Raw genomic sequence first — 14640 nt, forward strand, 5'->3', positions numbered from 1 at the left:
GCGGAAGGAGAAGTGGACGCAAAGAAGAGGAGAGGTAGAGGCTAAGACCGTAGCGGAAGGGACGATGTGAGAATGAAGTGTAAGAGAAGAAAGTGAAAGGTTGAAGGTAAGTACAGTGGGGGGAGGGGGGGCAGAAAAAAGGAATGGTTACGAGGAAAACTGAATTACAGACTACATATCAGAAGACACAATGCAACAACAACCCATCATCGATTGCTAAACTTTTAGCGACTGCCAACAAATGTAACGTGTTTCTGAAGAAGCTTACGTGTACTCTCTAGGGCTATGTAAGCCTTTAGGAAGGGTTCAGAAAGTGTTGACAATTGCATAGAAGGCTTTTGAAGTGACAAAAAACGCAGGAAGGTCTACAAAGTTTTAGGAATGGTATAAATTTCTGGAAATCTCTAGAATCTGGGAAACACATGAAAATATCCAGCAAGGTGACTTTAATGAGCCTTGTAGTGTACTTAACCCCCAGGTTCTACACTAACTTCACACTACAAAAACACGGAAATAAAGTCAACCCGGCAACGTTTAAAAATGGCCACCCGAATGACTATTCTCTCCAAAACTAAACAAGATCTCGCTTAAATTTGAAAGGTGGCACGTGTTCAAGCATCTAAGGCAGGGCCCCCTTACGTTAGTTGTAAGAACGCTATGACCTGAAGCACAGTAGGGAAGGAACGTAAAATAAAACACTGAAATTGTGAAAAGATTGTTTAATAATGATCGTTATTATGACTACGTGAAAATTTTGTCGAAATAAATTACATTGCAAAAATAAACTTTGAAAATACTAGTTCACCGAATAAAAATAGAAATAGACTGGGAAAAAAGAACTTACCTATAAAAAAACCAGCCGTCAAATTAATATCAAATTGTGTTGTAAAATTAATTGCTTGTAATGATGTGAATGCGTAACATGAAATTGTAACATCACAAATAGTAGCATGTAGACTCCAAGTGGTAACAAAGAGGTTAAAAACAAGTTTTGGGAATTATTGGTCAGGTTATAGCAGTTACAAAAATTTAAAAAAGGTTGAAATACACAGGATGTGACTCATCTTTGGTGCAATAAAGTCCTTTTGTTAAAAGCAAGATGGAAAATTACATGGCCTTGTAGACAAATTTAACTAAAAATAAGATATGTGGAAATTACGAATCGTAACTCATTTATCGCACATAGATTCTAAACTGATGAGCTTTGATTAGCGTAATCCCGCACCTGCAAGATAGGTAACCCGCCCCTGGTTTTGGGGTTTCGAGCCTACAATTGAATGTCGAAGACAATCACGGAATTAGGTGTCGTAACTCCATTTGATTACCGTTTTTACCACCCCCGTAACTGCTTCATTCACGGCGAAAAATGTTAGTAACAAAAAACAAGTCAGTACATACATCAAACGAATCGGTAATTTCCACATAATAGAATAAAATGATCAAAATTTATATGAATGTTACTTCAGGGACAAGACCAAATCATCAACATCAATAAACATAAATTAAGCAAGCATTACTTACACCAAAAACGTAAACAATTACAAACAATAGCATAACAGTATCATATATGTGATTATGCAATGATTTCAAAAACAAAGATTGAAACACACAACAAAATATAAAATGCGGCATACAAAATACGAATACGATATAAAGAAATGCAAAAACGACTACCTGCATTAAATAACACAAAATAACAATAAGCATTTATGGAGCGACGCGTTCACGACCGCCATTCAAGACAAGATGCCAAACGTAACCCCCGTTCGTGCTTTCTAGATGGCGCAGGCAGCTTTTTCCCACCTAGAAATTGCAAAAATGTATGTATCGTCGTAAGTTCTATGTACAGAGTGGAACCTCTCAGACTTTTAAGGCCCTCCCAGAAATGTTATGTTATTTACAGAGCATACCAGATTTTTAAAGAAAATGTTTTTCGTGGATCTCCAGAAATTGAATGATAAATTATTATCTTTATTTGTAATTAGAAAATTGTCTCCAGATAGCCTCAAGTTCTTCAGACAAATCTTTCAGGTAGGATAATATCAAGGATTATATTTTCAACTATTAAAAACGGCATGATAAACTCAATACACCTTAAAATCAGTAGAATTTCATTAAAAAACCTGCTAGAATTGGATTACAAAACGCTCCCAGCTACACACGCCATTTGTAAATTACACTAGCGCCTCTAGTGTTAATCTGAACAACCATCAGTGACTATTGGATTGATTTTTGATTCAAAAGTATGTCAGTAAAGCTTCTACTCTTTACCGTTTAAAATTAACATCACTGTCACAGCACAAAGTAATACCATTTCATAAATAATGTGCAACTAAATAAATTTAAAATAAAATTACATCATATTGTGTTTGTAGAAGTGACGCCACTGGTCCTTCCAAGAAATTTAACGGAGCGCAACCAAAATTTGTGACGTCACGAGACGCGCATGCGCTCATTTGACACAAGCAATCGCTCACTCACTTTTATTATTCATAACAAAATGGAAGAATGAAAGAGCATATTTTCGAGTATTTTGAAGCGCGTAAAATAATGGAGAAATCAATTCAAAACGAAATTTGTGCAAAAAAAGTGTCAAAGTTAAACAGTGCGTGTGGTTTTCGAAGAAGAATCCAAAATAAAGTTCAATTTCAACGAGGTCAAATTTCAATTGCTTTATCTTTTAATCGGCAAGTACATCATCAAAGTCGACATTGCAGCTGGCGAGGAGCCTGTGATCGGAGGACATTGCGTAGATTAACTTGTTGTGACTTAGTGTAAACGATGTACAAGTTACAATCGGAAGGTGCCTTCTCGAATCGATTTCGATTGGGATACGACAATATGCAACTCAAACCGGATTACCACGACCATCACCGTCACTTCAGTCTAATCGGCAATCTCGGCATGAACGAGCTGAACAACCGCAAGACGTTCGATTACATGAAGTCGTGCACGGAGAGGCCGACGGTCGCGACGAGTTATCAGACCGTCAGGAGGGAAACGCCGCCCGTGCCCGCCGAGAGGGCGGAGGCCGAGCAGGCGAGGGAACCGGCGAAGTCCAGGAAACGAAAGCGACACCGTAAACGAAATCGAAGAGGTCGCAACCGGAAGAACAAGTCGCGCGAGGACCCTGCCCCTGCCTTGGTGGCACAGTTCTGCGCGATTTCCATTGAGACCCCGGACGAAGTGGATGGGTGCTTTAGCGTAAGTATTGGCCTACTGTGATCTACTGTAATATATACTTTACATGGTGTAGGGATTATACAGGGTGTTATATTTTATGAGCTTTAGTTAGAAGTTTTGGTTTTTGAAAATTTGTAGTTGGGGTCTACTACCAACAGTTTTTCATTTTACCCGAGGAAAAATTATACAAGTTAGGGGAGCCCTCCCCCTCTGCCACAGTAAGTGCTCTTCTGTGGCTGTACCATTTATGAGAAAAAATACGAAGGGGAAACCACAAAGCCAATATTGCCAAAAGGTGAAGGAATTATGGGTAGGTTACTTACATAGGAAATAAAGGGGAACTCCAAATACATATGGGGAATTACGAGGTAACATTGGGAAATGTGAGGAAATATTTGTGCCAGATATCAGCGGTGGTTTCCCCCTTGGAAAAGTATTAGGTACTAAACTAATGCTAGCCCTCCATCTTCACCCCAGTAAGTGCTTTTTTTTAGAAAAGTTGTGTGCGGGGGAAGGGGGGTGCAAGGGCACGCTGCCCTTCTCCGCTGCAGAAAGTGCTTTTCTTTCTTTTTCCTAATACACAAAATATGACGTTGGGGGGGGGGGGGGTTAAGTGAATTGTAGCCTCCCCTGCGATCGTTTGTCTTTTGTTCTTTCAGATAAGTGTGATTGTTATGCACTGGCTGTATCAGTAAGTAATTACAAGTTTGCCCCCCCCCCCCCCTCCGCTCACCACCGGAGGAAAATATTACAGTTTAGAGATCTATGCTTATGCTAGCCCCCTCCACTTCCTAGCTATTGTTTTGCATTCTTCTAGGCAAGTTGTGTTATGTTATGTGGTGGCTTGTGTAACTAAGACATCATTTTGTGGATTTACCATTTATAAGATAAAATCAGGGAGGTGGGGCTAAGGTGATACTGCCCCCACCGTTATACAGTAAGTGGTTTTGTTTCTTTTTCATATGGATTTACCCTAGAATTTACCAATTATAAAAAAAATATGACAAGAGGGGGGGGGGGGGGGATTGTGCACAACTCTTGTGCAGATAAAGCGCATTTTTTTAACCGAAATAGCTTTTGGTTTGACATAACCAATGGATATATTTCTTGCAGACATCTCAATCTCCCTTTGTGAGCACCTCTTCCGACAATCCATTCTTGATAAGAGAATATACCCGATCACGATAAGAGGCCTAGTTTCACTCCCCACCACCCGGTACTAAGAGGACAGAAAGAAAGGCAGTAATTGGTAGAAACGGTTTCGTTTAATTAGAATAAGAGGTAAAATTATTTTTACACCCCCCCCCCCCGCCTCTTCGCTCACTGATCTCGAAAAAGAGTCGCACGTGAAGTTATAGTTTGTACAAATCGATTTATTTCGATGAGACCTTCCATGAAGGGTAGAACATGTGTTTACCCTCCCCTCCCCCATTTTCTAAAGTTTAACTTGGCACCACTAAAGGCATGCGTATGCAAAATCTGAGACCGATTGGTTGTCGTATGTAAAAGTTATGCACGTTGTACTTTCAAAAACAGCATCTCAGAAAATAATTCGTGGAGGGGGGGGGGCGCTTTTAGACAGCGAAATTTGATGGCCGTCTGGCACACCTTCAAGGTATACGCTACCTACTCCAAAAATTCCAAGGCTGTGGGACCATTCCCGAGACCATTCCCCTAGAAGTAGTTTGAAACGAAAGAAGTGGGTCCGGACGGACGGACGGACAAAACGCAAACAATAGCACATTTTTTTTTAATTCTTAAAAAATGCGCTAAAAATCTTACAGGGGGCTAGAGTCATGATATCCCCCCTGTCTCACCACAGTAAGTGCTTTTCATTTTTCTAAGCAAGAATATTTTAAGTTAGTTCTAGCTCCCCTCCCCCCGTAATTTTTTTCTAATTTTATTATCCTAGGAGAGTGATTTTATGCACTGGCTTGTGCCACTCAATCATTTTTAGGATTACGATTTATACGAAAAAAACTGACAAGCTAGTTGCCCCCCCCCTCCCCCCACTTTTTTGTTTAGTTTTATAGTATAGGCTATAGGGGGACGTACGACCCCCTCTTAGTACATGTTTTTCTATTTTTTCTTGCAGGAAAGTATATCGTACTGGATTGTGCCACTAAGTAATCATTTTGCGGATTGCGATTTATAAGAAAAATTCGTACAAGTGCCCCCCCCCCCCCCCCCACACAGTAGGCAGCTCCTTTTCTTTTTTGTGTGGGTTTACCATTTATAAGGACAAATATTACACATTAGGAGGGATCAGTTAATTGCCCCCTTTCCCCCAAATGGTATGTGATGTTTGTGGTTTTACATTGACGAGTGACATTATTAAAAGTTGGGGGTATAAACTAGTGCTAACCCCCACCCTCGTCCTTAGTGTGGGTGTTACAAGTTCGGGGGATTAAGCTTATCCCCCCCCTCCTTTAGTAATTGCTTTTCTTTTTTCTGTGGTCTTTTCTATCTGCTAGTCCTCCCTCTCCTCTGTTAGCGCCTTTTCAATTTGTGGTGTTTTGCCTTGTGCCATAAAGAAAACATTCCTGGTGAAGGGGTGGGGTGGGGGCAACTTAAAAATATGACGCAGTGAATGCCCCTCCCCCCATGTTTCGTAAGAAATTAGGTGGCTAGGTTAATACTGCCGCCCCCTTCAATTATGAGTTTCTTTTATGAGAGTTTTGTGATGTTATGTGGTGACTTGTGTCACTAAGAAATCAAATCCAACTTAATGCTAGCCCCCCCCCCCCCTAGTGGATTTAAAATTTATAAGAACAAATGTTATAAGTCATGGGGGGCCAAAATCATGCCCCCCACAGTAAGTGTTTTTCTTTTTTCTTTGGTTTCACCTCGGATTTCATCATTTTTAAGGGAAAATATTACAGGAGAAGGGGGCCAAGTTAATGCTAGCCCATGTTCCTCCTAAGTACCTCTTTTTATACTTCTCTTTTCTTTTCTGGGAAAGTATTAACGTTACGTACTGACTTGTGGCAACAGAACTGAGTTCATGTCCCCCCCCCCCCTTCTTCTTCCCCCGCTACAGTAACATACTAATATGGTAAGTTAATACTGACCCCCCTCTTTCTAGTAAGGTTCTCTTTTTTTTGCATGACAGAGGAAGGGAAAACTAAGAGGCAAGCTCTCTCTATAGCGCTTCTGTTGGTCATATACAAATTAAATTGAAAGAGATAGAATAAGATGTGTAACCGTAAGAGATAACTTGTCTGTTAGTTTTTCTTCTCTCTCACTTTCAGTAATTTTTTTAAATGTTCTGTAGGTCTAGCTTGTGCGACTAAAAAACCATTATCAAAAAAGAATCATACGAATTGGGGGGGGGGGGTGTAATGTCAGCCCCCCACAAGTACTCTTATGCCACTAGGAAATCATTCTGTATCTATCAACAATTATCAGAATGTGTTACGGGTGAGGGGGGGGGGTGCTAATCCCTCCTTGGCTTATGCCTTAAAGAAAGAATTTTCCAGGCTGGAGGGGGGGGGGGCAAGTTCAGGCTAGCCGGCTCCCCATAAGTATTTTTAAGAAACTGTGATGGACGTTGCACTTGTAGGCGTGGATAGGCGTTTTGACAGGTAGAATTGACAGGCCATTGACTTACCATAATGTAAGAGAGAAAAAAAAGGTAAAAACTGAGTATTTTAGATATTACGTAGAATCCATTGGCGTAGTAACAAAAATTTTTTGCCCACCGTTTCTGAGATTTGAGCTGGGGGTTGCGAATCAGTTAACCCCTGTCTGGCAGAAATGTCGATCTTGCGCAAGCAGGTGAACTGCTGTTGCATTGCGGCCGTCCTGCTTATATAGCTCCGGGTATTTTACGATAAGAACGTTGCGCCCCTTAGGGATAACACGATTGTGCATATAAAATATACCCTACGTACAAATTTTCAAAAACTACCTAACCAATGAGTAATTAATTAACTTTGTTTATTGACAATATCGCCATTTGAAGCTATAACTTGTGTTGCAGGTACGCCCCAATTCATTCTGTCGTACTCGTTTACCCTCCGACTGCGACAGCGAGGACAGTTTCATCGTATTTGGCAGTGAAAATGTCGGTAATCGCCGATTCGCGAATCACCGTATTTATTGTCCTCTTTTTCAGGTTGCCACCCCGTTTTACTCCCCCGAGTGTAGGCCACGCTTTATGTCCGAGTGTATCAGCGAGGACAGCTTTATCGTGTTCGACGGCCGTAGCGAATGCGGCGATTCGGTGGTTTTCGATTCCTCTCAGGGCGATTCTGACGAAGTGCCCGCGAAAAAGGTAAGGACAGTGTGTTTGTTGGTGATTAAGTTTGGAGTGATTGATAAGCGTGTGATTGTGGAGTAGCTGATAAGGGAACTGGTTTATCTGGCGCCAATTTATTTCAATGTTTATAAAAATGTCATTATTTACAGGAAATAATGTTTATTACTTACTTTCAATCATACATTTAAAGTTAAACACGTGCGCGGAGTCCATTGAGAAATTGATCACTTCGACGTAGATGCTAAAACTGAAAGTAAACACAATCAAATTTTCTAATAGTAACGCGTTTGCCGAATTTCGTCGCCCCCCTCCCGCCCGGTCAACGCTCCCTTTTATTAGAAACAATTTTTGAGGATGTTATTCGAAAATATGTCTAAAAGTGTATCGGTATCACCTCCAATACCACAATTGTTTAAAAACAATAACAATTATTGTTTATTGTTTCTCATCACTTCTTTATGTTTTGTTATAAATAAACGTTTATTTGATTTTTAATTTTCAATTCATTGTTTACGTGTTTTTTCTCTTTCAGGTCAGTAATAAATTATCAGAAATATTAATAATCTCTTGCGGATGGATCATCTTATCATTTTTATTATCACTATTGTTCCACTTGTGCGGTAATAATTATCGTGATTATGTGCACGCGAACGTTGATTACGTCACGTTAATTGAGCGAACACTGCAAACATCGTGGTTACTTATTTTGATTTATGGGCGAGTTGTTTTTAATGGACGATTTTCGCGGACGAGATTGAAGAAACCTTGAGTGCACTCCTCTAATCAGCATGTCCAATTTTCCATCTTTAGAGTGGTGTACGTTAAGTGTATGTATTGAGCCAATTACGAGTGTAGGATGTAACCTAGTGATTTTTGTTGCACTCAATATACAAGGTGTTCCAATATGTGAAGTAACAATTTTTGTCCTCTGGATTTGCTTGGATTTTTAATGTTTCTGCAGTTAAGATGTTTCCCACACCATACGTATTAAATTAAAATCTCAAGCGTATTACTTGGTCTCAGTGCTGAGATCTCAAGCCCTTGGACGGACGCACGAAATTCAGGTATTGGCGCCAAGCCTCGATTTTAATGATTTTTGACCGTTTTTGAATTTTTTGAAGCCAGTGGTTTGGCATATCCTGGTGTTCATGGCGAACCTAAATGGTGCGAAAACTTCGCGGAGGTCCGGTAGGTGTTTGTCGAAGACGATAATGTCGTCTAGGTAGGCTAAGACCGTTATGCACCTTCATTCGGTCTATGAGGCGTTGGGAAGATTGAGGGGGCATTCCTGAGGCCAAATGGCATCCGTTTGAATCGATATAATTCTAGTGGGGAAACGAACGCCCTTTTGTCCCTGTCCTCGCCTACCGTTCTTCGACTTTTTTTTGTTTCTGGCACGTGGTTGGTGTGTCCCATGGTCGTAGATCATGTGCAGCTGATTTCCTCCTCTATTTTTGGGAGGATTGCGCGTTTTTGTGATATGAAGAGGGCCGTGTTCTCCTGTTCTGCCTTGTTCCGTGTTGAATAGGTCGCTGAGAAGCCGGTGGTCGGCGTTTGCGGTCCGAACGACCGTCCGAGATGGGCCATGGCGTCGTTCAAGGTGGAGATGGTCTTTTTTACTCCTCTCCAACACGTCGCGGCGTCTATCTCGAGCAACATTTCGAGTCCCCTTAGCGCGTTTTGTTCGTCAATGCACCTTGTGGGTTTCTTTTGGGCATCTTGGACTCGGAAAATTGAAAAAACTGAAAATTCAGATACCCCAAAAATTCATAGAGGATTCGTAAGAAATCGCATAATCGCGACATGCCCCTGTGTTCCTTTGGCTTTTAAAAACTTGAGCACCAGCTCGTAATGACCCTTAAAATTTTCACTGAGTAAATCCCTACCTTTATATGATGGACTCTATTATTTTTGGATTTGTCTTTTAATGAGAGGAGAGAATTCTAAAACTTGTTAAAGGTCTTCTAGAGACACTTGGAGGTAAAAAATTCTGTAAGGACCTTCAACACTGTTAAAGTCAATGGTAACGATGACTTAAACAATTTTTTTTAATTTTCAGGTTAGATTCGCGAGCGAAGAAAACTTGTGCGAGGTCCACCCGATGATTCAATGGTCGTACGCGTACCAAAAGGCGCGCAAAGGTCCTTGGGAGCAGTTCGCGCTCGACCGAATGCGATTTCGCAATCGGGTCGCGAACGTCCAGCCGATCTTGGACCGTATACTCGAACCGTCGCATCGCAGCAAAATCTACAAGGAACGATTTAGCGGCGGAGGCGCGAACTAGAAACGTCGATTTCCGTGGAGGGAACCAACCGGTCCGGTTCTTTACGTATCAATGCAAAGAGAGAGAGAGAGAAGATGTGTTCGACGACTGCCGTACGACGGTCCGATTGTGATATGTAAATAGGAATTAAATGCGTACCTGATTTTGTGTAAGGCCATCTGATGGCCTTGATTGGAACTTTCGGCGGATGGCGAAAGTGTCCTCATTTTATTTTTACCACGTGTAGGTTTAGTGCTAGGGGATAGTAAATTAAATTGTGCAGACATGTTGGGTTGGTCGCTTTCTTGGGGCGCATTAGCGAGGACGATAGGTATCAAGTCAGTATGGCTGCAAGTATTTTTATCTTATGACTAAATTACTAACTTTGAACGCCTTTTAAGTCATCGCGCTTTAATTTACGCATTGTCCTTGTTGTGGTCGATTATTTGTTCTAGTCTCTAGACCAACTTTTCCAATTTTAATTGTCAACTGTTATGGATTGTACTGGCGTTACTTTGATGCAATTGTGGATAACTATTGATCTTGTCTATAGTTTCGTAAAATAATTGACTGATTACATACGTTGCATTTGCATTGTATAAATCATGGGCTATATTATTATTAAAGTTATGGTGGTGTTAGATTATATTTTTACTATTTGTTTTAGTTATTGTTGTACCTCAGAGAATAAGTAAGGAGTACCAACATCAATGAATTAAATTAGCTTTAATTAAATTAAACCGAGTTTACTTTTTTCCAACTTCCCTGTTTCCATTTTGTATAGATTTTGATATCTGTTTATGGAAGTATGGCGTACTCCAAGGTATTGTGTGTCATTTTTTTTTTAATGTACAGGTGGTTATGCATTTATATTATTTTATTAAGTATTTATTTATGTGTTCATGTGGAAGTATATATAATTATGATGTTGCCGTGTAGGAGTCAATTATAACTAATTAAACTTGTGGAGGAAGTACCTCGTACAGTTCCGATTCTTTGCAGTATCTACTTCTTTCTCATTTCGTACCTGCTGCCGGATGAAGCGTCAGCAATACAAGAACGGGGGTTCCCTAATTAACATTTCTTTGTTTAGTATGTGGATGAGTGGATCACATCTCTTCTATAGAGTGTTCAAACCTCCAAATTCAGTATGGATGCTGGATCACATCTCTTCTATAGAGTGTTCAAACCTCCAAATTCAGTATGGGCTCTTATGGACTAAACTCCTTTACTATCTTTAGGCTTCTACCTATAACGCTATCTTTGTCCTTCATAACCATGTTGCCAATAATAAATTGTGTTTTTCAGACATTCGTTTTGTTGACATAACCTCCTTGAACTGTCAAATTGCTTGTATTATTTTTGTTGTTTATTTTGAGGTTAGAATCTGTGTCTGCTATACCCGCATACGGCGGTCTAATTCGGTTTCGAGCATCCTGCTCTGGCATTTTCCCCTTTTTCAGTCTTGCTATACTATCTCCATCATTTCCAACGTGGGGGTGGCGATTGTGCCCAATAGTCGTTCTCCTTCAATAGCTGAACCTGTGCTCCTTGTTCCTCGTTCAGGCGAGCTTCTCCCATGCTGTCATTGGTACATCTTTTTTGGTTCCTCCTTGTGTTTTTTTGCGCATTCCTCTTCATATATTGAGCTAAGCTTGGCGATGGTCTCTGCAAACTCGACGAATTCGTTGATGTTGTTCAATAAGGCTTTGTTTCTCTCCTCTCCCTTAGAGCTCTTTCTTTGCTTCGGGTTTGTGTGGTTTTTGCCCAAACCTCTTCAGTGCTCTTGCTGTGGTTGACCATGGCTTTCTTCATGTTTGGTGCCATGGGCGGTTTGTGTTCCCCAAGTGTTTTCTCTGCTGCTTCCTTGAACATTTTGGCGATCCAGTTCCAAGATGATCTCCCTTCCCGCTTTTGGTTCCTGATCTCGCCTTGCTCCTTTCTATACTTCTCCCTGTTCTTCTCCTCTTTCAGAAGTTTCAGATCCCACCATTCAGTTCTCCCGTTGTTTTGCTCCCTGTTTTTTTTTCCCCCCCCCCCCCCTCTTCCATGTTGTCAGTTCCGTTTTGATGGATTTGCTGAATGTGTTTTCCATCCTCAGTACTATGCTCCTAAGCTCGTTGCCATTTACTTTGCCTTGCCCGTGCTTGAGCACTTTGCCTATCCTTTGTTCCACCCCTTCGCTTCCGTATCTTCCGCTCTTTTGCTCTATTATTTCTCTCAGTTTCCTGAATTCTGCTTGTCCTCTTTTGTCCGAGGGAATGTGACATATTATACTATAACCGTTAGTCTTCCTAAGCTCGTCTTGATTTGGGTCAGTGGCGTAACTGGGTATTTCTTGAAGCGGTGCCCTACCAGATTTTGGTGCCACATCAGTTACCGTTAAGCTCTAATCACTAAAACACTGTAGGTAATTACTGTACTATACAGCGATAATTACATACCACTCACCTCCTCCCAGATTCTGGCCTCCTAGATGTTAGTGTCAGAATCCTAGATTTTTACGTTGTGTCTTATTGTAGTATTTTAAGTTAAAATTTTAGAGGTCGTTGTCTGTCGGTTCTTTTATTTGAAGTAGAACAGAGACATCGGAATTTATAATTAGGTTTACTCCTTATAATTGATCTTTTTGGAAATAAATTCTTTTTCATTATTTTGCAATCCACACATTTTACAATAAATGCGCCATGGAAGAAACAATCTCCCTCGGCAATTAGAAAGCATGCGGGCGTTCCACAAGAGTCAAATGGCATTTTACCGATCTACCTACGAGCCACCGCATAAATGACAGTACGCGGCACTGATTGGCCGCGGACTAATATTAGGGTCGAAATGTCCCGTGGTTTATCAGCCGCAGTAAACATTCCAAAACCCACCTAAACCAGTAGACACGTTTCAATACATCTTCATCGAAGTGATAAAAATATGGGTCAATTATAAGAGGACCTAATAGAAGTTACTAGCAGCTTACGTAATTAGCAAACTTAATTCCAATTACAAATAATTGACGGCCCAACAAAGGCTAAATTTTAATTAATCATTTCGACAACGTTAAATGTAATTAAGTCGGTCTTCGGACCACGACCACAACGGCACCATTTGCACCCAACTAATTAGACCAATATAAGTTTTGTGACTTATAAACAAAGGCGATATTAAATTATTCAATTCGCAATTATTCAATATAAATGAAAAGATATTACCTTATTTTTAAGATTACATTTCATATTCCACATTTCCACGTCTTTTTTACTGACAAAGTTGCTCGTTTAAGTTGTACCTTTATCAATGGGTATGCTTGACTACCTACTGAACGCTTTCTTTATCAGTTAAATATCCATTTCGTTCTTTTGTTACTTTCTGAAACTATAATAGATCAAGCTCAAGCATTTTTTGTTTATACGAAAATTTATAGCATCGAAAGTGCGTCAAATATATATCCTCCGTTTATGGGATTCATCCTAAAGGCTCGCAAATTTGTTTTGAACCCTGTAGTCGACTTTAGCAGACTTTTCGAATTTAACTGCCGTTTTTTCATTAATGACTGGTCTATACCCCGTACTGCTCACCCCGACGTGGTGTCCTAGAGCGCATCCGGGGCCAATCGTTGTCCCTTCGGCACCCAACTAGTTACGCCACTGATTTGGGCCCTACATATACTCTCACTACTTTCTTCAAATTTCTCAACCTCAATACCTCGTTGTTTCCTGATTACGATTGCGGTGCTTCTGCTGGTTCTCCCCTTCTCTCTTCCTATCCATCAGTTCCTTGTCGCGGCCATCCCACTTGTTAGCTTGGTTTCCTCTAGGCTGGCTATCTCTAAATCCTGTTTACTTAATTCGTCGTCGATTAGCTCCCTTTTCCTTGGGTCGTTTGCCCCTTGTACATTCCACGTGGCTACCCTCATGCTGTTGCCTCCTTTTTCAACCTGGCCACTCCTTCTCGGCGTGGTACTACTCCCGGATACCATGCTCAGACTATATTCGTTTGGGACGGTGGCTCCCCTCTCTTCCTCGTACTTCTCCAGTACCCTCGTTCTCCGGTGTTCCCCCTCTTCATCTACCTCCCCTGTTTACTGCCCTCAACACGCTGTGGTAGTAGCTCAGGACATTGTTATTCCCTAGTCTGTATGCTATATAGCAGTGACCTGAGGTCCCCGTTATTTTTCGCGGTTCGAAGATGTGTAGGGAATGCAATCCCGCAGCAAAATCTCAATCCCGGTATTTGCGGGATTGTTAGATGTTAATCCCGCGGGATCCCGCAAAACTTTAAATAAATTGCCAAATAAGCAATTCTGTGTGGTTAACTTCTGTATTAAAATAAATCGCTAATTATCACAATATTTAACAATACAATACGTGGCCGACAAATTCCTCAGTCCCGCAAATCCCGCGGGATCCCGCTCCATTTATGTACGCGCAAAAATGCTGCGGGATCCCGGTATTTCGGGATACCGCGATCCCGGTATTGCATTCCCTAGACTCTCAGATCGACATTTTCTTATAGAATGTGACCTGTAGAATCCATAATTTCAAACAGTTCCAAGATTGGGCTACTAGTTCAAAAGTTACAGCCTTTTGAATTTGCTTTCGAAATTGGTTTCTAGTCTGTAACTTTTGATGGTGAAGTCTAATTGAAAAAGTACGAATTGTTTTGAATTCTACGCACCAAAATTAATACGAAAAAGTGTTTTCCCGAGAAATTTTGGTGTAGTCGATTTTTGGTAAAAAAGGAAGGTACACTGCCTTTTTTTGCCCCGAAAAAAATTGTCTCATAATTGATGTGTTTCTCCAAGCAGAGTCACCTACTTTTCAAATCGCAACGATGGACGTTTCGCGGAACTTTCGGACTTGGATGGCAGTCGGCTCGATATGGGTGGCACGAATGAACTCCTACGTTGTGTAATCCGTTCTTGTATGTGTTGGGACGTGAG

At 40.9% G+C, this 14640-nt stretch overlaps 1 protein-coding gene across 1 annotated transcript; it reads left to right on the forward strand.

Annotated features, from left to right (window-relative positions):
• Window positions 1-2466: 2466 nt before the first annotated feature.
• LOC116161603 lies at window positions 2467-10442 on the forward strand. Its single transcript, XM_031475003.1, has 4 exons — window positions 2467-3204; window positions 7166-7249; window positions 7301-7459; window positions 9504-10442. Exons 1-4 carry the CDS (start codon window positions 2782-2784, stop codon window positions 9726-9728), a joined length of 891 nt encoding a protein of 296 aa, XP_031330863.1. The 5' UTR covers window positions 2467-2781; the 3' UTR covers window positions 9729-10442.
• The last annotated feature ends 4198 nt before the right edge of the window (window positions 10443-14640 follow it).

Source organism: Photinus pyralis, unplaced genomic scaffold (assembly GCF_008802855.1).
Source record: "Photinus pyralis isolate 1611_PpyrPB1 unplaced genomic scaffold, Ppyr1.3 Ppyr1.4_LG10, whole genome shotgun sequence".
In the NCBI taxonomy this organism is placed as follows: domain Eukaryota; kingdom Metazoa; phylum Arthropoda; class Insecta; order Coleoptera; family Lampyridae; genus Photinus; species Photinus pyralis.